The following is a 26578-nucleotide window of genomic DNA, read 5'->3' on the forward strand; positions in this document are numbered from 1 at the left end:
AAGTTACTTCTTCGCCTTAGTCTAAATCAGTCTAAATATTTTCTATCCATTCCAGACTCTTTTCAAGCTTTCCTGTTATCTCTAATTTATATGCGCGCCGACTAAAGAGATAAAATTAGAATTGAGGAAAAGATTTAATGCCATCCCGGGAAAAGATTTCGGTGACTGATGACTATAATGAAATTCATAAACAAATTCACGTTTTTCTTTCGATCGAATGTAACATTTTATTTTGTTGTTGTAACATTTGTTACAAACGCAACAGTGTAGCATGTCGTGCTGATTAAGGCAGCAACGATGAGTGAAAGGCTGGAAGAGTGGTGGTGGTAAAAATGGATATAAATTCGATCGAAGTCTCCTATATAAAATCCGATGGGCCGATGGAGACCACACGCAGGGCAGGATATAGAGCCGTCTAAGGCCCCGTCCGGCAAGCAAGTTTCGTCCTTCCGTTTGTCGTCGTAAGGGTTGCAGAACATATATTACTTTGGTGTAATCGTCTGTGGAAGGCTTGTGGGATAAGATCCCCATTTCTCCCGAATTACCTAGTTTATCAATGACATATCAATGCATCCATCCGTTTATTGCTTCCAATCCGTTCAATCTGTGCGAATTTTTTTTCCACATATACACGATTTCATTTTGTTTGTGTCATACAACGCAAAAGTGAAAGTAAATTCAGATAAGCGTTAAATAAAAGTCACGCCCTGAACAACAATAAAAGTAAAGATTCATTATGCAAACTCCGCTGCTCCTCTCCATGGTCGATAGCCTCAATAAAAATCCGAATTTAAAACCCGTAAAATAATGATTTTGAAGCTTATTTCCTTAATTGTTTTTCATGGGCGAGCTTCGAAAGAAGTTAATCTCTGTCCTTACAACAACGATACATATAAGAGTGTGCGAAAGCAGAAAAACTAAAAAATTCGATTAAATTTCGCCTTTACATCAGAAATTTTAGCAAAAATCAATTCCAAGTTTGGTTCCCGCCTGTCTTCACTTGCATTTCAAACCAATGAAAAATTCAAAATCGACTTCAAAGGCGACTTTTTATGTCCCGATCATGTCTTGGCTTCTCTCTTTTATTATGAACACGAAATATTTGTAGGCGTAAGACGCTTTTATAAAACATATGAAGTCTCTGTAAATGACAAAAGTTTATATTTTTATTTTTTCATTCCTTTGAGATAGATCCACCTTTCATTACACCGATTGATTGAGAATCATTACTAAAATTATTTCGTGAATCGGTTAAATCTTCTCTGTCCACCTGTCCGCCTTGTTTCTTTGTGTTCAACCAGTCCTCAATTATTGAAATATTTTCATGAAATATGTACACTGGTATACAGACTCGTTTTCGTCCAACAGCAAATGCCGGGACTAGTTTTTTGACTGATTCCCGTAGATCCTCTTATTTTGAAATGTCGTTATATGAACGATTGTATAATGATGTTAGGTATTTAATAGTTGGTCATGTCCCACTGATACTTTTCAATAAAAATCAATTATTTCTTAGATTAAATTGAGATTCTGGACGAATTAGTGAAGACAATCTTTTGATTTTTGAGTTACATTAACTACATGGTTACTTTTCACGATAACTTTTCCATATATATGCCTTCAGTCAGTATGTAAGTGAAGATATTTTACATAGTTGTTGATAGTGTGGACGTTATTGTCAATCGAAAAAAGGATTGAAAAACAAGAGCGTAACGTAAACGTGATATAAAACAAAAAACCGGTATATAGAAGCTCTGTCGTGTAGTTATAGCTAATTTCATTAAGTTTGTGCCACATGATATTCCGGGCTACTTATGCTCTTCTAACAATCTAAAGGTATTTCAAAAACAGACTTCAAACAATATTTTGGAGTAACGTGACAAGGACATGGTTAGGTGTACATTTCCATATTTGAATTTTTGTTTTCAATTGTTTATATAATTCAAGTAAAAAAATGCAGAGCATCCCTACAAAAAATCCCACCGATTCCCTATTGATGATTTCCGAGAAATTGTTGCGTCATTGTTAGCTTATTTGCGACCAAGATCTGCCTGTTTTCATAACTTAAGAAAGGACATATGTTTTGAAAAAACTAAACAACGTTTCAATATAGTATTCTAAAAAAGACAACCGAGTTAAAGGATAGACCGAACCTCTTTTTGCAGAATGGATAAGATTCTTCGGTTTTTTAAAAAACGATTTGCAGAGACAATTACAGTTTAACATGACCAGGGCACCTAAATTTTTGCGAAGGTAAGTTTAGGTTATTTAGGTTCTCATATGAAACATAAAATTTATAAACGGCCTTATAGGAATTAGTTTACCTTTTGCCTGCTTTTGCTCGCCCAAAAATATTAAACAAGTCCATGCATTATAGTTATGTTACGGCCGACCATTACATACTCTATCATTATCGATGTGTTACTACTACTTAACACAATTATTCATATAACGACGATTCAAAATAAGTTGTTATATGCGACTTGGTTGAAAAAGTGGTTCAATCCGAACCATTTTCACTAGCGTGTCTTCCTGAGCCAAACCATGTTGTTGAAGCAAATTGCATCAAAATATCTCAATAATTGCGACCCGTACGTTAAACAGAAAAACGCAAGACGAGCAGACAGATACACAATTTTATAAAACTTGAGTCTCTTTCAAGTCCTTTCCTTGCACTACAAATGTGATAGGGTATAAAGAGAACAATCACCTTTGCACGATTTCGTTATTCAAGGGGAATCAAAATCGTATACAACCTCCCATTCCTATGTGATTATGAATATTTAACAAAAATCTCGGATTGGCGGTCGTATCTAATAAAGAATTAGATATCGATTATGCGAACTAATTTAGAGAAAGATTGGATTTCTTTTCCTTGTCTGTATATAATTCGCTCGTCCCTAATTCGATCATTTTAATTCAGTAGATAACTAGTTTTTTTTTTAATTTTTTTTTTTTTACGACAAATGACTCAGGCAATGTTGTCGTCTATACGAGCGACGGTCAGAAAAAAGTGCGCGGGAAGAGCGGAAGAAATTCAGAAAGTAGGTTGTAGCCTAGTGGCCTAGTGGGTGCATGTCAAAGTCGATAAAGTTTACGCCTTTACCGATTGAAGCCAAGCATGCTCTATCGCACCGGGATTTGAGAACCCATGAACAACACTAACTTCGTAGACGCGATTCGTATTAACTAATTTAATTCTAAGTTGATCTGACTTAAGTTAATTCTTACTTAGCTTTTTTGTTGACGTTGCCATCATAGAAAAAGAAACAGACATTGCCTCCTCTCTTTTTTTTTTTTGTGTGCACCTCTGGTAAATTCGCTGAAGCGTGCATTACGTATTCAAGGACAAATTTTGTGTACCTTCAGGTGATGAGTAGGAGAAGCATATTGTCTATGATTTGGCGTTAAAGCAATTTTGGATATTTTGATAGAGTAGTTTGTGTGGAATACATAAAAACTCACGTATAAATGAACACACATGCAAACCCCGGTATATGTTGAGTTGGGTTTGTTTTTGGTTTTATTGCTTTTCATTTTTTTATTCTTTAGTTTATCTTAACTAACAATTTGACGAACTGCCATAAATAGGCGTTTTTGTTGGCTGAACTTAAATTGAAAACATTTAATAAAGAACCCACAAATGTCTATATATATATATATATATATGCATCTATATATATTTATATGTATGTATGTATTCATGTACAAAAGTAAGTATAATCTAGCATATCTTTTTTGGCATTTTATAAATAAATATGTATAAGTATGCGCACTTTTGTTCCGTCTGTACGTCTACATGTGTTATAAACAATTTTCATTTTAGGTTTTGTTCTTCCTTTTCGTCTCTTTAGCGTTTTAGATTAACTCGTTAAGATTTCTTACTTAAGTAATTTTTTTTTTTTTTTTTTTTTTTTTGTTTTGGGTTTTTTTTTAATTTTTTTTTCCAAATAATAAAAATGCGCTGGGTTGGAGTTTTCAGATTTTAGCGATAATATGAAATAAATTGAATGCTTAAATTACCTCATTTGCCGCGATTTTGTTTTTCCATTTTTTTTTTTTTTTTATTCTGTGCTTTGCTCCGTTTCTTTCGTTTCTTGGCGTTGAATAGAAATAAAAAATAATATAAGGTAATCGGCTTGGATCGTTTTTCAAAAAACTAAAGTTTATTTAATAAGTTAATTATATATATATAGATATATGATGATTATAAGTTTACAGTGTTGTTTTGTTTAATCTAGAAAATTTAAATAAAAGTAATTAATTGTATTAATTAATTTTAAATGTGTATGTACATAAAACGAAAGTAATACGTTTAAAAGTTATGTGCAGCCATGGGTTCACATACATATAATCTAAAATCGAGAATATATTTTAGATGCAATAAAGATAATATTTTAGAAAAATTACTGTTATTTTCTTATTTTTTGCTTTCGGTATCGAATATCGACAACACATCATTCAAAATTCGTAGGATGACGTGTAGATGTAGAATAATTATTAACGAGCCCACACGATTATACCCTATACCATATGGGTATATCATGTTTGTCCGGTTATACGCAACATTTACAATTCAGTTGAGATTTCTCTCACCTCCATAAATTTACTCATCTTCAGACGGATTTTGAATTGATTGAATGATTTCTTTGCTTTAATTACTCAAACATACGCAATTTTTTTTCTCTAATACAATTTGAACTGCATTTTAAAATAGAAAGCAATTTTTCGTATTTATTTTAATCGGCCGTCTATTGCTCTACAAGTTGTTACCAAATTCGTTTCTCTCTCTCTCTCTCTAAATTTTTGTCGAGCCAATAGGTATGTAGTCTAGTATTGGCGTGAAGAAAGACGAAGCCTTTCGTTATTGACGAATTTAGAACGCTTTACCCCAGTTGCATGTTTTAATCGCATTAATTGCAGTTACAAGTGGAAGATAGGCTTAAGCCTCTGGCAAGGTACCAAAAGTCCATTTAGCACGAATGCCATCAAATCGAAATCGTTAGCTTATGAGACCTCTGGGTCCATTTGATATCGAGCTTTTTTTTATTTTCGCTGTCAATCTCGTTAAAAAATGGCTCGCCACTGTTGCGTATCAGTAACGATTCGCAAATGGAAATATATTCGATTAAATTTTTCAGCAATAATTCTTAGGCTGATCAAACGTCACGCTTCCTTTTTGTATCGAGACTTCTGCAAGAAGGACAAAACTAGTTTTTGGTCAATGTCTAGTTCCACTGATGATAAAGTGCTGTATAAAGACCACAAAGTCTGCGAAGTGTTATCGGTCTAATCACAGTAATCTTGTGGTTTTTTATGGATTTTTTAATTACTTCAGAGCTTGTTTTTTTTTCAAATTGTTTAACAGCTTTAGAAATTATCTATTAGGAGAAAAGCCACGACCGTTTGATTCCTTGATGCAACTTATATATAATACATATATAATACACTATCAATCGTAAGAGAGAATTCAAAAAATTTCTATCCTTTAACCTAATAACTTTTCACCATAAATAAATTTATACTTTAACTTACATATAAATGACAAAAAAAAAAAAAAAAAAATCTAAATGGTTTCCTAATGCTTTCCTCGTCATCCTTTCATGTCTATTATTTTATTTTATATTTTTTAAATTTTTATTAAATCGTTATTATAATAATTTTTCATTTTTTTTTTTTTTATATTTCTTTCGGTTTTTTGAGGGCAAAAATAACTTTTTTGAATTTAATTAAAATTCAATTTTTAATTAAACCATTATTATGACACATAGTTAATTACACACACGTTTTATTTACTTTTTTTATGTTTTACTTTGAGCGATAAAAAAATACTAGACGGACATAAATATACATATCTACCCGTATTTATGCAATACAGAGCCGTACTCACTAAAAAGAAATGCTATATACCGAGACTCGAAACTCGAAATCATTTTTTTTTTTTTTTTCATTTTTATCGATTGCATTAGCCTCAACCAGCAGGAATAGAATAGAGGAAGCGAGAGGGCGAGAGGGCGAGAAAGAGAAAGAATATTGCTATTTACTGTTGTTTTCTTAGACAATTGCTTAGCCCACTTTGTATTATGCATTCATGTAAAAATCTGTCCAGGGGTAAAAGAGATTGTATGGCAGAAAAAAGTGAAATTTTTTCAAATTTTGTCCCTGAAGAATGGGTTACATTCACTGGAACGAATAGGTGCTGATGTGGAGGTCTCCGAGTGGACTGAAGCGAATTAACTCACCTTTGAGACCCAATATCAGGAAATACTCAAAATCTAAAGATAACTATGACGAGGGCGATGTATAGATAGGCGGATAGACACGTAATAAACAGTTTTTGTGATTTGAATTGCTTACGATTTTAAGAATATTTACGGAAGAAAGGCCTTAGAGACATTTTGAAGAAACAAAAAAAAAAAAAGAGCAAGAGACAGAAAACAAAAGCAGAGAGAGAGCGAGACAGAGAGAGAAAGAAAAAAATATCTAAATTGGAAATTTGCAATTTTCTTATCAATATAATTGGTTGAGTTGTTGAATGAAGGCAACACGTCTCTGCGTTCATACTCATTCAACTATAAATATGGTTTACACAGCCATGAACGAGCACATACGCATGTATATGTATATACATACATACAACATCTATACGCAGTAGCGATTTTAATTTGCGAATTGATTAAAATAGCGATTTTAACATTATTGGTAAATTGAAAATCAGTGCATTTTATTTAAATTTATTGTTGGTCGACTAAAATTTTATTGTTTATTGTCATTTAATAACAATAGACCGACAATACAACGAGTCAGAGACAACAATAACACTAAAGCTACAACAAAGTGCATTCATTGAACAGATAAATGTATATCGATACGAGAGCGTATGTACGTACGTCATATATGCATATGCATATATACTTAGTCTGGTATTTAATGGCTTTATGTATACGCGTATGTTAGTGGATTTTACAAAATTTTACAGTAATTTCAGTTGACTTCATTTTTTTTTTTTTTTTTTTTTTTATTCTTTCATTCTCTGCATTTAATTATCATTCAATGATTATTACATTTAGTTACACCGACGCGCAATAGCATTATTTCCCGCAAATATCTCTCTTTCGTTGCGTTTTCACTGTAATATGTATGCTTTAACGGCAAATTGATATTTCGGTTGTCGGTGTTGCTGCTGCTGTTGTTGTTGTTTAAACGCACTTTTAATGGACTTTTCAATAATTTTTTCAATTTATTTTTGTTCAGAGTTCAGAAATTACACAGTTTTCTATTACACAGGCGATGAATACACTATTTGTGTAATATATATATATATATATACGTTCATATATATGCATATATATATATATATATATATATATATTATATTGATGCCTACCTTTTATTATGTAGAAGCATGTCTGACCAAATCGCCGTCCCTCTGTCACTCGTTCTATACGTGTGTGTTTATGTAAATGTATTTTTAATAAACATATAATCTGTGCAACAAATGTATTTATTTTCTATTTGTTAGAGATTTTGTTTTTATTTGTATTCTCTCGTCGCCTCGGGACTTACAGACACGCATGAATATTGTGAAATTAAAAATATATATCAAATGCAACCCTGGGCTTATGTGTATTTAGCCATAATTAAACTTTATTGAAATTTCTGCGAATATACAAACAAAAAAGGAACACAAAAAAAAATAAATAAATAAATAAATTATTTATTAAAAATATTAATTTTAATGCTCGCAAAACTAATTAAGTGCTCCAGAGGAAGCGTATGCTTAAAGCGAAACTAATTTTTAAACAACATTATTGTAAATCATCAAAGAAATTACTTCCGATATTGGAATTTTGTATTGACATTTTCTGAAACCAACATTAAATAGCAAGTAAAAATGGTGGACGCCGTCCTAAAATCATTCATGTAATGGCTTTTGAATATACTTAAAAATTGCGATCTGTAGATTGGGTAAATGTAACCAAGATGAGCGGGGACGCAAGGACGAGCTTTAAAATCGCTTACTAAGATCGATTGATCTCGGTGAATCTATCTCAAGTCCTTCGCAGTGTTGAATACATAAGCACAAATTTAATACACCCTTATACTATAAAGAGTGCAATATATTAAAATATTTATAAGAACTAGTTCTTTACAAGTCCAGCCGTTCAGGCGAAATTTATGAGTTTTTAGTCTTCATTCAGTCTAGGAATTAATAAAATTAAAATTAAATTCGGGCATTTTCTCCCTTAAGCATTGGCTAAGTTTAGCTGTTTCCAGACCTTTGAAAAATGTATTGAAAACAGCGGAGACTAGCTTAAAACCGCCCAAAGGGTGTCATTGCAAATAATGTTTAATAATACTATAATTATGTTGCGTAAAATTTCTTTTGCTTAAATCTCATTGCGGATGTTTCTTAAACCATCTTCACACCAATGGATTATGAATAGGTTGCTGATATGAGCAATAATTCAGGCAATGTCACCTATCCGTGTAACGCGCTGTTGGTTAGAAAGAAGTGAAGAAAGAGATTATCGTAGGCCGTAGTGTAGTGTGGAGCGAGATGTGGCCTATCACTAAGTGTTACGCCCTTACATCGACCACGAGTGCACTCACAATGACTATACCTTAAGTATGACGTTAAAAAGCGCAAAAAATGTGAAGCCACGAACATTTGCTTAGCAACCGCGATTTTATGCGGCTATGCGGTAGATAAAATTTACAATAGCGTAGAATTTACTTTCAAAATATTAGAAAAGGTATTTATAGAAAATTATTTATAAAGTTTTAAAGGAACTAACTTGTTTACAGCTTTTAAAAATTTATCATTTTACAACACTTCACTCCAGACAGTGCGGGAACGCACTCGATCGACTTCTTTCTTGCAAGACTACGATTCAAGCAAACTCTTTGCTTATAAAACTTTCAAAACAGGCCACAAATACTACTTAATTTTATTCTAAAAATTTTTTTTAATACTCTGACAGGTTGAATTTACACTCTTTGCCATTGCCGAGCTCGAGTTTTTCATCTACTCCGGCTGAATGCAATGCACCTTCAATTTGTGATCTCGATTAGTCAGTAAAGTGACAAACATCATTAATCGCTTTCATTACTTTTCGTACCAATACACAATATATATATATATATATATAAGAATGGATTTGAATCGCTCGTTAGTATAGTTTACCATTTCCCGCTTAACGTATAAATGCTAAGAGGGAAATAAGCTAAACAAATTTAAGGTCGGCTCTCCAGAACTATGTTTACCAAATTCTTTTTGGATTTGGTATTTTAATGTATATAAACCGACTATCGGAAAATGTTCAAATTCGAGACACTGTTGCGCCAAATCCGAAAATTCCAACGTCATCAATACAAATGAAAATACAAATGCGTTCTAGTCCATTCCTTCCGAGGCGCTTAGAAGCTCCTGATTCAAGGGCGAATTGCAATCCATGTCGATTACGTGTCGAGATATTATTATGTTATTTACATCAACTCCTATATCGAGCCAGACTCGACAGTTGATGTTATTGAATATTATTAAATGTTTCTTAATTCCTTCAAATACTAAATGCATTGTTTTTCGAATACTTAAATCTTAAATCTTATTGAGAAGCACGTTTTATGCCTTTTAGCTAAAGTTTTTAAAACTTAATGATATACGTTCGAGCCCGATCCAAGGCTAGTGTACAAGGCTAGCTAATTAAACTAATTTAATTATATCGATTTTAACTCTTCACTTGCAATAGATAAAATTTAATAAAATTATAAACTAATTTTTTCTGTTCTGCTCAAGCTACTGCTACTGCTTTACACCAATAGATTATAAATTCAAAATATTTTCTTGCATGTGAAGCTACATCCACATTATGCTGCCTATATGCGGCTTTAAATCCTTTTGCTTCTTTTATGAAGTTACCGTTACAGTCTGATTATTTAATTAAATTTGAAATTGCTTGCAATCGAATCATTTCTCCTTTCTCATTGCAACTTTATTAAAAGCTAGTTCTGAGTATTTGTTAATTAAAAAAGATCCTGACATAGATGGCGTTAGAGCATTGTAAATTTGTGCTGCCGCATTGGGGTATCGGTAAGAGCCGCGGCTACCAAGTCAAGGATCACAAGTTAAAAATCTAATTGTAGTAGTAGTAATTGTTCAGTCCGCAAAGGCACGACACTAACCCAATTGGCACATGCTCGTCAGACTTCGGCCACTCCTTCTGTCTTTGTGTTTTTCCCAGCTTCTGTTTGATCATCACGCGTTATATGCATAAGGAACCATGCCGTGAACGATTCGTCATATTGAGAAAAGAAAACATACAAGTACAAAACATACAAAGAGTTATATTCGGCGGAGGCCGAATTTTGCATACCTACCCTAAAAATAAAATTTAATGACTTGTAACTTTGTGTAGGCAACTTATTTATAATTTCTGTGCAACGAGCAGCAACGCATCATTCGTTCTTAAGACAATCGGAGTTGCGTTCAGTTTATGCTCCAATGCGGGCTTCTGCGCTGACCAACTGGGCCCATTTTCAATACGAAACTGCGCGCACAAGCCCCCAGTCTCCACCAAATTTTAAGCCGATATCTTTGTTTTTGCGACCAGCAGAGTGCCAACATATTGACACGCAAATGGACAGACATGGCGTAATCCATTCAGATATTCGCGCTGATCAAATATGTATACTTTATGGAGTCTCTGAGGATTATCCTTTAAGTGCTACATGCATTATGAAAAAAAAAAAACAAAATATACCCATTCTTCAGTCGTGGGTATAGGGAACAAATAAATTTACCCTTTTTTGTTTTACTTCACATTACTTCGATTACACGACGACAAACATGTACGTTGTTACATTCCTATTCTATAACTTTATATTCCTTTAACAAATATAAAGGTTTGCTTTTTTTTGTTGTAGGTATTGAAAAATATCGATTCTCTCAGGATTGAATGTATTAGCTAAACTTTATTATGAATGCTAACGAATGACTATTATTGATCCGTTGTGAAAGCTCAATATTTTTTAGATTTTTCAAGTATGCGGAAACTTTGATTTTTTTATTTGCGATTGTTTCGCTTTGTTAAACATTATAAATTCGTTTCTTCAAGCGATTTGCAACTAATTTCGCTATCATAACAATCTAATTGAAAATTGATTTACCTGAGTATTTCTTATTTTGGCTTTTAAACCTTTAAAAATTTTAAGCAGAAATTATCTATGAGAGGCACAGTTAAATCGATTTAAAATCTCATACCTATTAATTATACGTATATATATATATATATATATATGCTTAGCCTGTGTTCAGCTGCAAGTGAGAGAGATTTTTTATTTTATTTGCAAAGCTTAAAGGCATTCTTCTTACTCATTTTGTAAAACTTTCGTTTTTTCGTGTTTGTATCCCATTTTTATTTTATTTTTATCCTAAACCAGATGGAAACAAAACACGATTCACTTCTACTCTGCTTGTACGAGTTTAAATTAAATCACACCGCAGCTCAAGCTTCAAGAAGTATTAATCAGGCATTCGGAGATGGATCCATCAATGGAATGCAATACTCGATGTTGGTTCCAAAAATTTTCTTCTGACAATTTGACTATCGTCAATAAGCCTCAAGGAAGGCTACCGGCCCATATTGATAACGAGAAATTAAGAACGACTATGGAATTCGATTCACATACAACTAGTCGAACACTTGGGTCTAAACTAGGAACTACTCGTACAGCTGTGTTAAAACATTTGCGTGCAATAAATAAACTAAAAAAAAAAATAGATTCATAAACTTACGTAAAACCAACCAGCATTGCTCAATCGGTACGACGCAATATAACTGCATGATAACGCACGACCATATAAACCTTCCAAAAATTACTGTTGACAAATTAATTAACTTCTCTACAATATGAAATTTTACCACATCCTCCATATTCACCCGATATTTCACCGACCGATTATTTTATGATTTGCCAAATCATTCGTCAAGAAGACGTAGATGTCAATGAAATTTATTTCAAATAAACATAATAATAATGTAATGGGAAAAATTGCGCTTTTCGCTTCTTTAGTTTCATTCAACGCCCGTTTCATAGTTTCCAACCTAATACATCCTATATTATTTCCGTGTTGTATAGTTGTGGAGATTAGAGGAGAATTGCCAAACCTAGTAGACGTTCATCTTTGATCGGCGGTTATGAAAATTAATCGCATAACTTGATAAGTATTCACGTTGTTTGCAGCCATTCTCTTATTAATTTTCACAATTTATTTAACATTTAGTTTATATACACAATAATATCAAGTTAAGAACAACACAAATAAAAAGTAAAAAAAAAATGAAAAATAAATTAGTCTAACAAAAGGAAATAAACGCTATGCGTGTTAAAAATTAATTACATTTTAAAAACAAATTTGAAAAACCACCTGGCTAAAGGGGGTTGCAGGAAGAAGGGTATTAATGAAAAATGAAGCTTATATATATATATATAAGCATAAATCATAAAACACGAGAAAGAGACCAAAAAAATTAATCGAACAAAACAAATGAAAGCGAAAATTTAGGTGAAAAGTTTGCGTATGAATAGTTGTGCTTAGCGGTGAAATTGTTTCCTTTTAATTGGCAATCGTCTTCTCGTATCAACGATAAACATAGATTAGGCAAAATGGTTATTGCATTGCATTGTTTGCCCCAAAATTCAAAGCCATTTTTTCTTACATTTGCAACAGACTTTGAAGAGCGGCACAGTTTAATGGCCAATCTTTTTTTTTTTATTTTTCTCAATAAAACCGTTATACCATGAGCGAAGGAATTTTTGGGATTGAAATCATTTTTCTGACATTAAAAGTGTGAGAGCAAAGCGAACAAATCAAAGCTGTCCAGCGAAACTCTGTCAATATGTACGAAATTATTAAACGTGCGCCTGTATGTGTGTGTGTGTGTGTGTGTGTGCTTTCTTGCTATGCGAACTAGAGATAGATAAATCTTCCAAAGATATTACTAGCCGCTGTCAACAGCATCGACATTTCACCATCCGTCGCGTCTATGTACTAAAACTACTTGCCATGTACACATCATCAGATTGCTTCGCGGAGGCTGCTTGTAATTAGTGCGCTCTATGCGATATAGTCATGGTGGCATACACTGTTGCCTTTCAAATTCTCTTTTTACATCCCGGGGCCTTTTTTCCTAAGCGCCGTAGTTCTTGAAGCACTTTCTTTGCAAATTCATCTATGGTAGTCCAGGCATCATGACCGCCAGTCATATTGTGCAATATCCTATTGCGGCCTGTTTGAGTTCTATCGTACTCAAGCTTACTGGATTGAAATGTAGATGTGCTCTACAACTTTTTCTGTATACGCGCATTTCAAGCAGTTTTGCGAGCCTGGCGGTCGGAAGTTTAGCGCGATAATAGTTGACCTTCCCTTGGAGCCTTTAGATCCGTCGCGTCATATTTCGGATATATTTTTCGTTCTTTCTCATTGCGATTACCATTTCCGCATTGAGATCAGCCGCTTTTTGAGACTGGTTGTTGTTGCTGCGATGCCATTCGTGGATGGGTCTCATTTCATCTGCTACAATATCGACTGGCACGACGCCTCGACGTCTTCCGACATAAGCACTGTATGTGTTAATTCGGTTTTTGACGCTGTTTGTGCGGCTGCGTGCGTGATCTTTTTTGCCCGTTTTTTTCGTATGGCGGTCGGTCAATCTTTATTGTTCATTATGATTTTCTTCAAAAATGCTTTAAATCTGCTTCGTTCCAACAGTGCGAATGACTCGCATATGGAAATCCATTCGGTCGATTAAGTTTTTCATTCTTAATAATATGGCGCTTGGATGACACAAATCCGTTCGTTATCCGTCCGTGTTACAGCGTAAAAGATTCAGAGTTTTCTTTCAGAGATTTCTTTGAAGAATTTCATCAACGTTATCAACAATCGGTTGACCAGAATACACGTCCTGAACTTTGTAATTCGGAGAACCGAAACCAACAAACTGTTTGCCTGCTACGGCTTTTCACAAAACATCACTCTGAAGTCTGCGAAGCGTTGTCTCTTGTAATCGTAGTGAGATTGCAAAATACAATAACCTTTTTAGGATATTTGAGTCAAAATGTATTTGATTTAAAATGTAACTCCGTTCGAATTAATTAACAAATGTGATGTTTTTTCTCTTGTACCCATCACTGAAGGGTGAGGGAATACTCATTTTGTGATTTTCCATAATATGTATGTATGTAACACCCAAAAGGAAACTTCAGAGAGCTTATAAAGTGTATGTTGTTGATCATCGTGAATTTCTGATTTGATTAAATCATGTCTATACGTACCTGTGTGTCTATATGTCTGTGTGGTGTTTGTTGTTGGCACTCTCCTGATCGACTCCAAATTTGGTAGAAATATTGAAAGTTTTTGCACGCGGTTTGGTATTGAAAATGAACCAAAGTGAGCAGACCACAAGCCCGCAATATAGCCCAAGCTGAGCCCCGCTCCGCTTTTATAAACAAAAATTTGTGTTTTTCTGCTCATTGCCTTCAATTTAATAAAAGATAGACGATAAATATATGCTCTCGCGCATGTTTTTATCTACCTAACCTACCAGTGAAATGGCGTTAAATTATTCTTAAAATTATTATTTGCTTTATTTAGTATTGTTGCATATGCTGATCTTTGAATTATGCTACGAGTGTCAATTATTTTCAAGGCTTTGCGTTACTAGATGGTGAATTCATTCTGAAACTATTCTAGTTTCTAGGTCTAATTGTCATTAGTAATATGGAACAATGTAGTCAGATGATTTCTTTAATAGGAAGTAACTCCTGCTTCAATATTTCTATCAACTTACACTTATCTGCTTATGTCTCGCATCGGCAAATTGGCAAACATTTTTCGTAGTGTTGTACGGAGGTTCGTTATCAACTTTCCTTTCACTAAGCTTAAATGGAGTTGTAGACTAAAAGCCGATACATCTAAATGCAAGAGAGACATTTAATTATCACCAAGACTTTCTGAAGTATTATCAAATCCGGTTTGACGCCATACTTAACCGTAGCCACAATGACTGTGCCCAGTCGGGAAAGGCATAACACCTCACTAGCCTGCGGCCGATCCGTACCTCTTGTTCTAATTTCCCACTGCTTTCCATCCACCATCACTCCATCGGTAAAGGCATAACACCTCACTAGCCTGTGGCCGATCCGTACCTCTTGTTCTTATTTCGCACTCCTTTCCATCCACCATCACTCTATTACACGTAACACGCGGACGACATTTTCTGATTTATTGGCAATATTTAAAATAAAAAAAAATTATTATTATTATTATTAATTTAGCTAGAGAGTAAGTTCTAAGACCAAAGATTTAAAGCGCTAGCATCTAAGGCTGTCGGCTTTATTAAAAAGTCTACCGCACTTGAGATTTGAGCCCACGACCACTAAGTTGCTAGTCGAGACACTTGCCTAATCGGCCACTCAGGTGGATATGTGTATAAATATATTTCATCTCAGAAAAAGTCTGTGACCACTCTTAGGCAAATTTATTATCGTACGGCTTAGGCCACAGTATATATTAATTCGGCGCAGTATGTGCAACGTCGATATTTTGTGTTTTGATTGACATGTTAACAGAAGCCATTCGCGGTTGCCATCACTCCCTTTGTTCAAACAGAGGAAAGATTATATTAAGTATCATCGATTTCATACGACGTCGATAAAGCATATGACTATTGGTTCCGAACCTGGAATGCTTGGCAACAATGGTCATATATCAAATGTATCATAGCTTGATCAATCAATTATTTAACGCCATATGCTACATGACTTTTAATTAATTAGTTAATTGTATTGCTTAGGTGTGATATCGGTAGTCCTTGAGCGTTGTAAGGACATGTATTGAGGCCGATAGGAATTAAAGAGAGTTGAATCTGTTCGTATCTCAGGATGGACGAAACTCGCCCGAACTTCGAAAGGAGGAGTTATCAAAATGAACATGTCGCCAAATCGCTTTTTCGGTGAATCAATTGAAAATCTTTAATTGATTAATTACTTCCCATAAGTTTTCAGAGAATTAAGAAAAAAAAAAAAAAGAAAAAAGAAGTCATTTCGACTAGAACACAGTCTACCAGAATACCCACCGTCACTGAAATCTATAGCGCCCACGCTTTTAATAATTGTCATAAAAAACTGAGTGGAATGAAATTTATCTTTCATCTTTTACTTTCCTAAAAAGTTGTACTAAGAAAATATTAATCCACCAGGTCGTGGTGTTTACCATAATTAATTTAGAGTTAATACACTTAGCTTGTCGCGTTCTATTCTCCCAATCATTTTAACCTATATCGATATCAACGATATTATGATGAAAAAGTTAATCCAGTACGTCGCTACACCGATCATAATTAATTTAGAATTAACGCACTTACCTTGTCGCCTTCCCCTCGCCAAATCCTTTTGTTTGATACAAATATCGCAGGTATTATTAAGAGAAAATAATTCCACCAGTTGTTGTTTATTTCAGAATCAACCCACTTTTAGGCATATAATATATATATATATATATATCTTCATTTGAGGATTGGGCAAAGTAGTTTTAAGCAATCTGTCTTGTTTACCTTATGATTAGAAATTTAATCACTTGTAACTTGATGTGGGTGTGTCCGATTTTTTCTATTTTTGGGTACTTTTGGGTCGATTTTTCCTTTAAAGGGGTACTACAGTGTTTCATAAAGTAAATGTGGAAAATTTCAGCCTTCTCTCTTTTATAATTTGTAAGTAACGAGGAGAAACGCACAAATTTTTGTTTATAAAAGCAAAGCTGCATTCAGCTTATACTTCACTGCTTATGCTTATCTGCCCGCGTGCAAAAACTTCCAATGTTTCGAACAAATTTGAAGTCGACATCTTCATTTTTGCGACCAGACGAGTATCAGGAACACACACCATCCAAAAACAAACAGATACACACAAGTATACAGATGGACGGACAGACATGGTTTAATCAATTCAGAATTTAATGCTTGACAATAGTGTATACACTTTAGAGTTCTCTCTGAAGCTTGCTCTGTGTTGTAAGTGTTGTAAAGACTATGACAAAACAGGTCTACCTTCCATCCTTCAGTAATGACTATGAAATGTAGTAGGCGAAGCTATTCTCTGCCATCTCATTTAACTCTGTCATAAATCAACGTAAGAAGATCAGCGTAAGAAGATCATCCACGATTTAGACTTGGACGGCTGCTTTTTATTCCCATCTGCGGATAACAAACTAATGTTAATATAATTGAAAAAGTTTCATTTAGGACATTAGATAATCCCGAAAACTTATCTTACTGCAAGCAAATGTGTTATTAAGAGAGATATTTTAAAATTTTGTCGACGAGTGCGACATCGAGTGCCGGTGAGGCTTAAATAGTAGGACGAGACACTCGAAATTTAAATTTCGAATGGCGGTTGCGTGGCCAGGCCCCGCTGGTTATCGAGCATACCAAAATCACCACAACACTATGGCGTACATACACAGCGTACATATTCGAACAGAGACTTCATTAATTTAAAAGAGTGTAAAAAGATAAAATCTCTAATTTCTGCACACTAAGCTTGTCGTTCAAACTCTGATTAGCAAAGAAAAAAGAAAAAAAATGTAACATAATTTTCTTTACGACAATCAATAACTTAACGTTTGGTTTTTTAATTTCAACAAAACGTAAACATCTTACGTAAGCCGCAAGTTGTAAAGAATAGCCATATAAATGTTTTTGCAAATGAAACTTGACCGTATCTTCTTAGTTGATATGGCCGTTGGCCAAAACGATTAACCATTTACCCAAATATCAAGAGTTTGCCAAATTGTTTTCAATCAAATCAAATTACTTAAGTGAATGAAAGCGAACAAATAAAGCAAAAAAGTAACGAAAAAATTTTATAAAGACATCAAACCAAAAATGAAAGACAAAAATCTACATCAGCTTTACAATAAATTTTAGATATCCATCCGTTAAGATAAATATATACAATATCTACCTGTATATAAAAAGTTATGAATATGGTATTAAAGAAAGGATTTTATACATAACTTTTGGAGAAGGTAATATACCTTTCGACCGACATTGATGTTACAAAAGCTATATAATGAAATTCGTAGATCTCAGTGCAAAATGGTCGCAAAATACAACGAATTAATTGGTTGGTGAGAAACAAAGAAAAAAGTTACGATATTTGTACTAAGAAATCGCAAGAAATCAGTGCACTTGGATAAATTGATTTTGAGGTATGCATAGCACTATATATAGGAAAGCTTACGTTCAAGAGTCAAACGGTATACGGTCAAAAATGTTATGGGGAAACCCCGAGACTGGAACAGTTTAATAAAATGTTGTTTGGTAGTCTTTGGAAATTCTATCACAAAGTTTACTTAGTGTATATTCAAATTGAAAAAAAGTAATAATAATAATTTGTGAAAATATTGGAAGTTGGCAACACCAGAACCTTTCTAGTAAGTGCACTTTAATGTAAGGGACTCTGCAGCAACCAGCGTAGCTCATGCAAACTTGAATTTAAGATAAACAACTAAGAACATTATAGTCGATCAATGCCGACTATTATATGCACTACACCTCTTCGGCTAGTACAGTTATTCGCTCGTTTTGATAATAATACACCAAAAAATACACATTATTTTCATGCAAAGCCGTAATTTTCACAAAAGCCTGCATGAAAGGTTAGATTTTCTCTCCATATAAGAAGAATTTGCGTTTGGTGATACCGCATATATATTTTTATATATAACTTTATATACAAATATATAAATTTATATTTATATATATGTATGTATATGTGTTTATATCTGGGGTGCAAGAAATAGACCTATGTGATCCAAATTTCCTAACGTTAATTTTTTTGCTGAAACGAAATAGAGCCACGTGGTTCAAATTAGGTCCACTTAATTTTTGTATTTAATTACTATCATGAAAAAAATTTTCATCACAAAAAGATTAACAGTTAAGGGTTTTTCTCATATGTCATGGGAGGGGGTCAAAAAAATTACCCAAACTGATCAAAAATTTTCACAACAAGTTCGAATGCCGAAATACTACTGCTTAGCCGCCTTTGCCGAGAAATATTGAAAATTGCAATTTTTTTACATATAACGACTTTTCACAATATCACGTTATATGGGGAGTGGCCAAACAAATCGACCGTTCCGAACTATTTTCAATAACGTTCATCCTTAGGTCAAAGTACTTCCGTATATCAAATTTCACCGAAATATGTCAAAAATTTGCGATCTACAGCTTGAACACAAAATTATATGGACGGACATCAGACGGACAGGCTTTGATCGATCGATTTATGAAAATGATTCCGAAACAAGCGGTTCAATAAAAGGTAGATCTATCTTAAGCCCTTCTGGGTGTTACATACGTCCGCTTTAACTTAATATGATCAGTACCAAAGCAGTATAGGGTATAAAAAAGCGCATTTTCATTACTTCAAAGCTACAGAAATACCTGAGATATAGTGAAAATTTTGACTTTTGTATGATTGGCGAATAATTGACTTGAAGTTAACTTCAATTTTCAACCAAAGCCCAAACAATCCCTTATTAATAAAACATGCTACATATTATTGTGAAGAATCCTGCATTAAAGTACTTGTGAAAAATTCAAAAGGAAGAAATGAAAATTTTTGGTCTTATGGTGTTTGCCATTAAGGCTATTCGGCTCTCTTTATAAATTTGTAATTTTAGATCATTCCCTAGCAGATGAAAAGATTCGTGACATTCATAATATGTCTATACATATATGAAATGCATTCTTTATATTCAAGGATCTCGTTGAAATTAAATTTAAAGTTCTATATATATATATATATCTCAGTACTTAAGTCTTCCATTCTAGCAACGTCTACTTTCTTTTTCTTTCTGTTGCGTGATTGACTCATGATCGCCCAGTAAATTGGGACCCTAGGATAGCTTACAGTTCCGTTTGCTCTAAAATTAATCTTTTGAATGAAATTTTTTACGCCGATCACTAAAAAAGATTGTTTTTGGCAAAAAAACATATTAAACTTTTGAAATTTAGTCTCGCTTTAAGCACACTTTCAGTGTTCATAGACACAGTTTTGATTGCTAGGATAAAATTGAATCATAATTGTTTGTTTACATACATGTAAGTCGTAGGATCGAAAAGGATCTGCATTTCTTTAATCCATTAATTCTCCTTCTCGGTAAATTTTATTAAAAAGTATTTAAATCAGCGAAGGTTTTACGATATAAGATAGAGCTCTAAGTGATGACAGGGTCAAAGTCACGCAGGTGTATGGTAGCGAACGATATCACGCAACGGCACCTCGCCGATACCAAACGATATCACACGATGGTATTTCGTTCACAAGACGACCGAGACCTGCAATGTTGAGCTCGAATAAACCAAACTCAGTATTAGGTGCTTTGTTAACATGGCTACGTCCTTCTCCTTAGTCCTGAAAGCTTAAAGAAATACATAACAACATGGAAAATCGCCAGTTTAAAGATCGAGTTCTTATTTAAGATATCATTCATATAGCATGGTAGGGCAGACACTCAAGACTTGCTCTCTCTTGGTTTTAAAACACTCGCATATACAATATAAAGACCGTATAGAAAATTGCGACGAACACCATCTCATAACACAGTTAAATGAGGAAATTGAGAATCTATCTAAAGTAAGCATTGTGCAGATTGAAAACTAATCGGAAGTGCTGCTTGCATCAAATTGTTTCAGCTCTGTTTTATTTTTTTTCGGCTTTCAACTGCATTGTGTAAAGATCTCTGAAGTGAAGTGAAGCTTATAGAACGAAGTTTATAGTCCAACTCTATGATGTAATTAAACGTTGTCTTAAACGTCACTTTTTCTTTACAACTTAACTTGGAAGTATAACGAACGTTCGATTTCTACCAAATCTGGCCAAATAAGTTTTATATTTTTCTTCACAGCTATTCAATATTCAATTTCATGTATTTAGTGCCCGGAATGTGGAAGGTACAAGAACAAATTATAATTATGTGTTTTTGCGGCAATTCAGAAACCAATTTCAACTTCTAACGCGAGTTTTGATACACCGAAGATTATGCAAGAAAACAAAACAGGTATTAATGAAGCGATTACTCTTGATTTTCTGCCACTGACAACCGTTTCAGAATCCACAATAAAAATCCTCCTTACGCTCATACGCGGCACACAGCCATGAGCGTATAAATGGCACGCACTTCCACACGAGCATAAAAACAAATATTTTCCTTTTTGTCAAAAATTACCTAAAATCTTTTACCCATTGTAGCGTCTAACGAAACTAATAATTAATTCAGCATACAAGAGATTTACAAACCAACGAATAGTTCACTTAGAAACCGATCTTTTCATTTTTTTGTGCTACATCTGTGTGTTCAAAGAGGTCTCATACCGCGAAATTGCTTTTATTGAATTAAATTATTTTAAAGTAAATGTAATTTTTTTTTTTTTTCATTTTTTTTGTTCTTATTTTGATGATGAGTGTGTGCTATTTATGTGTTCATGGCTATGCACAGATATATAAAAGCGTAAGATTGATACGTTTCTTTATTTTTAAGTGATGTTTTTTTGTTTTGTTTTTGTTTTTTTTTTTTTATGAGCTGAACATTGAACGCGTCCACGCCTCCATTAGATGCGGTGAAATAACTTAATTTTTCTGAGACTGTGCAACTGATTACTATTTTATGCTTTTGTTAGCTTGTCAGTCTGTTTGTATCTGTACATATATATATGTATATATATATATATATATATGCATGCGTTTTATGCTCTTTGTCTCTCTGTATATCTTTAGCAACGGATATGCGGTTCAACTTTCTAATTAGGTGTGTTTTCCTATATATATATATATATATATATATATATATCAAATATATATATGTTTATAATGCTCTTACAATATTTTATTTTTGTTGCTCTAACAGATGTTTCCTGAGTTCCCTCACACCCTGCAATTAAAATTAATAAATCATCGTTCATTGTTTCTCATATCAAATTTTTTGCTTCGAATGGGGCCTTCGTTATTTGATTTTATTATTGAATTAGATGCAAAAGCTAAATTGATTTCTTTTATGGTTGTGTACTTCAGCCGCGCAAAGATAAAGAGTTAAGGTAGACTTATCATTCCGTTTGTAACTGTAAAACATACACTTTGCTGTACAAACGATTCTAAAAAAAAAAAAAAAAAAAAAAAAAAAAAAATACAAGCCGCTAAGCCGCTAGTCGTGTTTGTTGCCTCCTTTCTTTTTATTAGACGGTTTTGGACTTAGAAAGGGATTATAACAGAAAACAAGTAAGGAAATTATATTCGGTCGTGAACGAATCTTACCCTGAAAAGGACAAAAACAAAAGAAACGACAGAAGAAGATTTTCCTGCTCTACGAGAAAGAGTATGCGCGCATTGCCGCATAGGCGTAGGAACGTTGTAGGCGTGTCCTTATAAATGTTGAAGTCAGTTCCAAATTCTCTCGCAAATCTGTAAGCAATATCTTTATTTTCGCTAACGGAATCAATGTTTATCACAAACGGTACATGGTTGCATAGACAGACAAATTCCATACAAATTTAAAGTCGATAGCTTCATTTTTGCGTTCGGGAGAATATTTGCAACAGACATTACACAGACGGACAGAGGGACGTGGTTAAACCGATTTACGATTTGATGCTGATTAGGAATATATATACTTTGTGGGGCCTTCCCGGCGTTACAAACGTTTTGACAAAGTGAACATGCCTTTCATCCTTCAGTGAAGGGTGCAAAAATTAGGTATACTCTTAGCTACTTTTGACAGATTAAAAACACGTTTAAAAGCGCAACAAAACCTACTAATGACAAATTGAACATTTTTGTGTGTAGAGACTATAGTGCTTATCGGTCAGAAATTTGTAATAAAATTCTATATAAATTAATTGGCAAAAAAGAAATCGTGTTTGTTACAACAGGGGAAAAGGATGGGGGGGAGGGAAGCTTAGACTTATTTATAAGTATTGTAGTGCATTAAGTACTAGGCGTCGCTATACAAACAGACTTTTATTATTTCTTTGAGATTAAAATGAAAAAAAGGCATGTTAAACGCCGAAATATAAGCTATAAGATTTTTAAAAACTTAAAAATGCTATTATATTATATTGTTATGGACTAAATTGATAATAATAACAACAATAATAATAATATATTTATTGATCCTAATATCATTATTTAGCGTTGTGGTCGATGCTTCTAGCGTTTGTCTATCGTTCATCGTGCGCCCATGATTAGTATTCTAATCTTCATTATAAACATATTTCACTTCTGCTTAAGTTCATTGGCGTGAAGTTAGCCCACTACGTACGTACGCCGCTTTATTGTCTTTGCTAAAAGGTAAGCTATCTTCACACTTGGCTCGCGTCTCTACTAAGGCGATTTATAATTGAGAGATATTGAAAGAATAGTAAAAAACCAATCAGAACTAAACTAAACAAAAAAAAAAAAAAATACAAACATGAATAAAAAATGAATTCATGTATGCTGTTATAAAAGAATTGAATAATCATTTATTATTACTATTTACCATATAGCGTATGTATATAGTCGGCGAAAAGTTACAATATACCGAGAATTTAAGCAACTGCAGGTCTTCGTTTCGAAATGTCTTAAAGGACGCTGCAATAGATCAGAAAAGCTAAATTTCATTACTATGTACAGGATATATATGTCTGTGAAAATTGTTACAACTCGATTTGAACGTTGCATTATTTCAGTGTTTGTACTCTAATTGTGCATGAAAGTTAGTAACAATAGCTGAGATTTTCTTTCGTAATTAAAGGCTTAGTTTTTCTTTTTTTTGTATAGTATATACAGTTTGTTTATAGTATGTGCATGCTTTCTAATGTTTTTGTAATTTAAAATTTTTTTTTTTTAGTTCGCTATAAATCGGAACCTTAGGAAAGACAATGTCAGCAAAGACACAAGCCTTAAAAAATGTGGGCTGTCTTGGTGGGCTAGTTTTGCAGGCGGGCTATCTTCACTTCTCGGTTTAATTCCTTCTGTGACACTCACATAATTTGTTGATTTTTCATTGGAGATACACCCAACCTTGTTTTATTAGCAATAACGTATCTACCATTAATAATTTATTTGTTGTTTTTTTTTTTCAATTATTGTTTATTATGTCGGCCGTGATATATTAATATATTAATTTGCATGATATATGCGGTGCGATCGCAACTGATCATTGTGCTGTCTGTCATTTTCTATTGTTTTTTTCTAAATTTGTATAAAATCGTCGATGAACCGAATTAACCAACTATTCATGGTCCTCTTTTTATGTCAACACCGGCATCACGTCGCATTTATTACTTTAGTTGTTTCAATTCAGATGTGTTCCAATTGCAGTTCGAATCCGATTATCCGATTATTTTCTTGCTCTACTGGTTAATGTTACTTATATTATTAATATTATTATTATTATTATTATTAATATTATTGTTTTTGATGTTGTTGTTCTACTTATTTTGATATGATTATTATTCTAATTCATATTATTATTATCACAAGTATTTTTGTTATTGATATTGTTGTTATTGTTGTTGTAACCATATAATTTTTATTACAGATGTCGTTATTGCTGTTGTCCTTGCCGTTATCACTTGATTATTATTATTAATTTTACTACTATTTGCGAATAACCATAATATGTAAACTCCTCTCTAATTCTCTAAATCCTAACAATTTTCGCTAAAGTTCCAAGGACCCGCAGATTCAAGCGACCAAATCACTAAACAGTTTATGGTTCCCCATTAACACTATATCGAATTACGCTTAGAGCGGATAAACAGGCTCCATCTAAGAAATCATATAAAACATCACCAGACAACAAAAACGCTGTTTTAAACAATTTGTCATAGAGCTGCTCGTTTGCCAAAGATCCTAGTGTAGCTAATATTGAAAAGAGTTTTCTCTCAAGTCTATATGTTTCAACTTTTACGATTGTGAGGCAACATAAAAACAACAAAGGGACATGTGCTGCCTAAATTGATTCATCTCAATGAATCGCGTGATCGGAGGCGTTTATTTGCACATGACTAGCGTATCGTGGATGAACGTAAGGCAATCTATTTAAGTCTTCGGATAAACATTAGACGCATAATACTATTAAAAAAAATGTAATCTCTGAGAAATGCTTGCTTCACCTTGATCGAAACGGTTTCCCTGCTTTAATCGATTTTCAGCTGATGTCTGCTAGCAAATGCAGATTATTGAAAAAGTATCGAGCAAATAAGTTAATTTTCAAACTATTGCAAATTTATTTGTTATCGGAGTAAGTTGATATTAATATTTCATCTTTGAGTACAGACGGACAAGAACTTGGTTGAGTGGAGGCAATTTTTGCCGACAAAATCACAGAATCGATATATATTTATATTTATATTGATAAATATAAAAATCTATTACTAAAATCTAACTTTGCCGCTTAAACTTGAAATCATCCCGTCATAAATTGTAAACAAATCCAAATTAAAAATTCCCTTATGTTCTACATTGGTTCCTTATTGTTTACCATGTCTCTTCGTTTATACCATTGCGATTACGATTCTTAACACAATTTATTTTATATAATAAAATTCTTTCAGTTCAAAAGCACTTACCCTCGTTCGATTCATCACCGTCGGTTTGTGGACTGGCTGGTAAGTTTGACGTTATTCCATCACACAGTGGCAGAATACTATTTTGTAAATCGATTTTTTGTTGTTGTCGGCAAGCGGCAGCAGCAGTAGTTGCGGCCGATGGTCTACTTGCTAAAGATTTGTTATTCAATTCCGGCAAAATTAGATGATTAGACGCGGCTAAGTGGCAAAAATGATGCTGAGCAGCAAGAGCACCTACAGGAGCACAGGCAGCCAAAACCGCAGTATCTGCAGTTTGAGCGACGGAAGCCGACAATATACGCTGACGGTAAATTAAAAATTAATTATTATCGCAAGTTAATAAACCAGGAGCGCTGCACAAACGGAAAAAGAGGTCTCCAAGAAGGTACACGCGATTGAGAAACAGCCGCCGCCGCCGCAGCAGCGTATAAATTAAATGCATTAGGTGATAGCAAGTTCGTTTGTTGTGACTGAGGTGGAGATAACACTAAAGGATTGTGGCAGGGAGTGGCAGCTAAATTGGCTAAATTCCTTGGAAGGTGGTGTCGCACCATTTGATCCATGATCATGTTGATAAGAACTTTTCAATTTTTTTGTTTTTTTTTGTTGTTGAAAATTTTTCATTTATTTAATAAAATTTTGATTAAAAAATTCACTTAAAATGAATTGCGAAATTGTTTAACACTAAATTAGCCGGGCGAACGTTAAACAAAATATATATATATATGTTAATTAATTGTCTTCTTCTTTATTCGTTTTTTATTTTTTTAAAAATATACGCTCTCAGCTGTTTTTAATTTAATGAATTTTTTATTACCGTTCAGATTTTTCTTTCGGTTTAGGAAATCAATATGAAACTGTTACTGCATTTTTAATATGTACATAAAATTGTTTGAAAG

General features: G+C 33.5%; 1 protein-coding gene across 1 annotated transcript in view; it reads right to left on the reverse strand.

Moving 5' to 3' along the window:
• Positions 1–26248, reverse strand: part of LOC119637196 (homeobox protein unc-4-like) — a 78995-nt gene extending 52747 nt beyond the window's left edge. Inside the window, exons 1-2 of the mRNA XM_038033050.1 lie at positions 26069–26248; positions 25680–25980 (exon numbers count right to left, since the gene is read on the reverse strand). Coding sequence (XP_037888978.1) covers positions 25680–25980; positions 26069–26248 — 481 coding nt within the window. The remainder of the gene's footprint in view (positions 1–25679; positions 25981–26068) is intronic.
• Between the last annotated feature and the right edge of the window lie 330 nt (positions 26249–26578).

This window comes from Glossina fuscipes, unplaced genomic scaffold (genome assembly GCF_014805625.2).
Source record: "Glossina fuscipes isolate IAEA_lab_2018 unplaced genomic scaffold, Yale_Gfus_2 43, whole genome shotgun sequence".
Taxonomy (NCBI): Eukaryota; Metazoa; Arthropoda; class Insecta; order Diptera; family Glossinidae; genus Glossina; species Glossina fuscipes.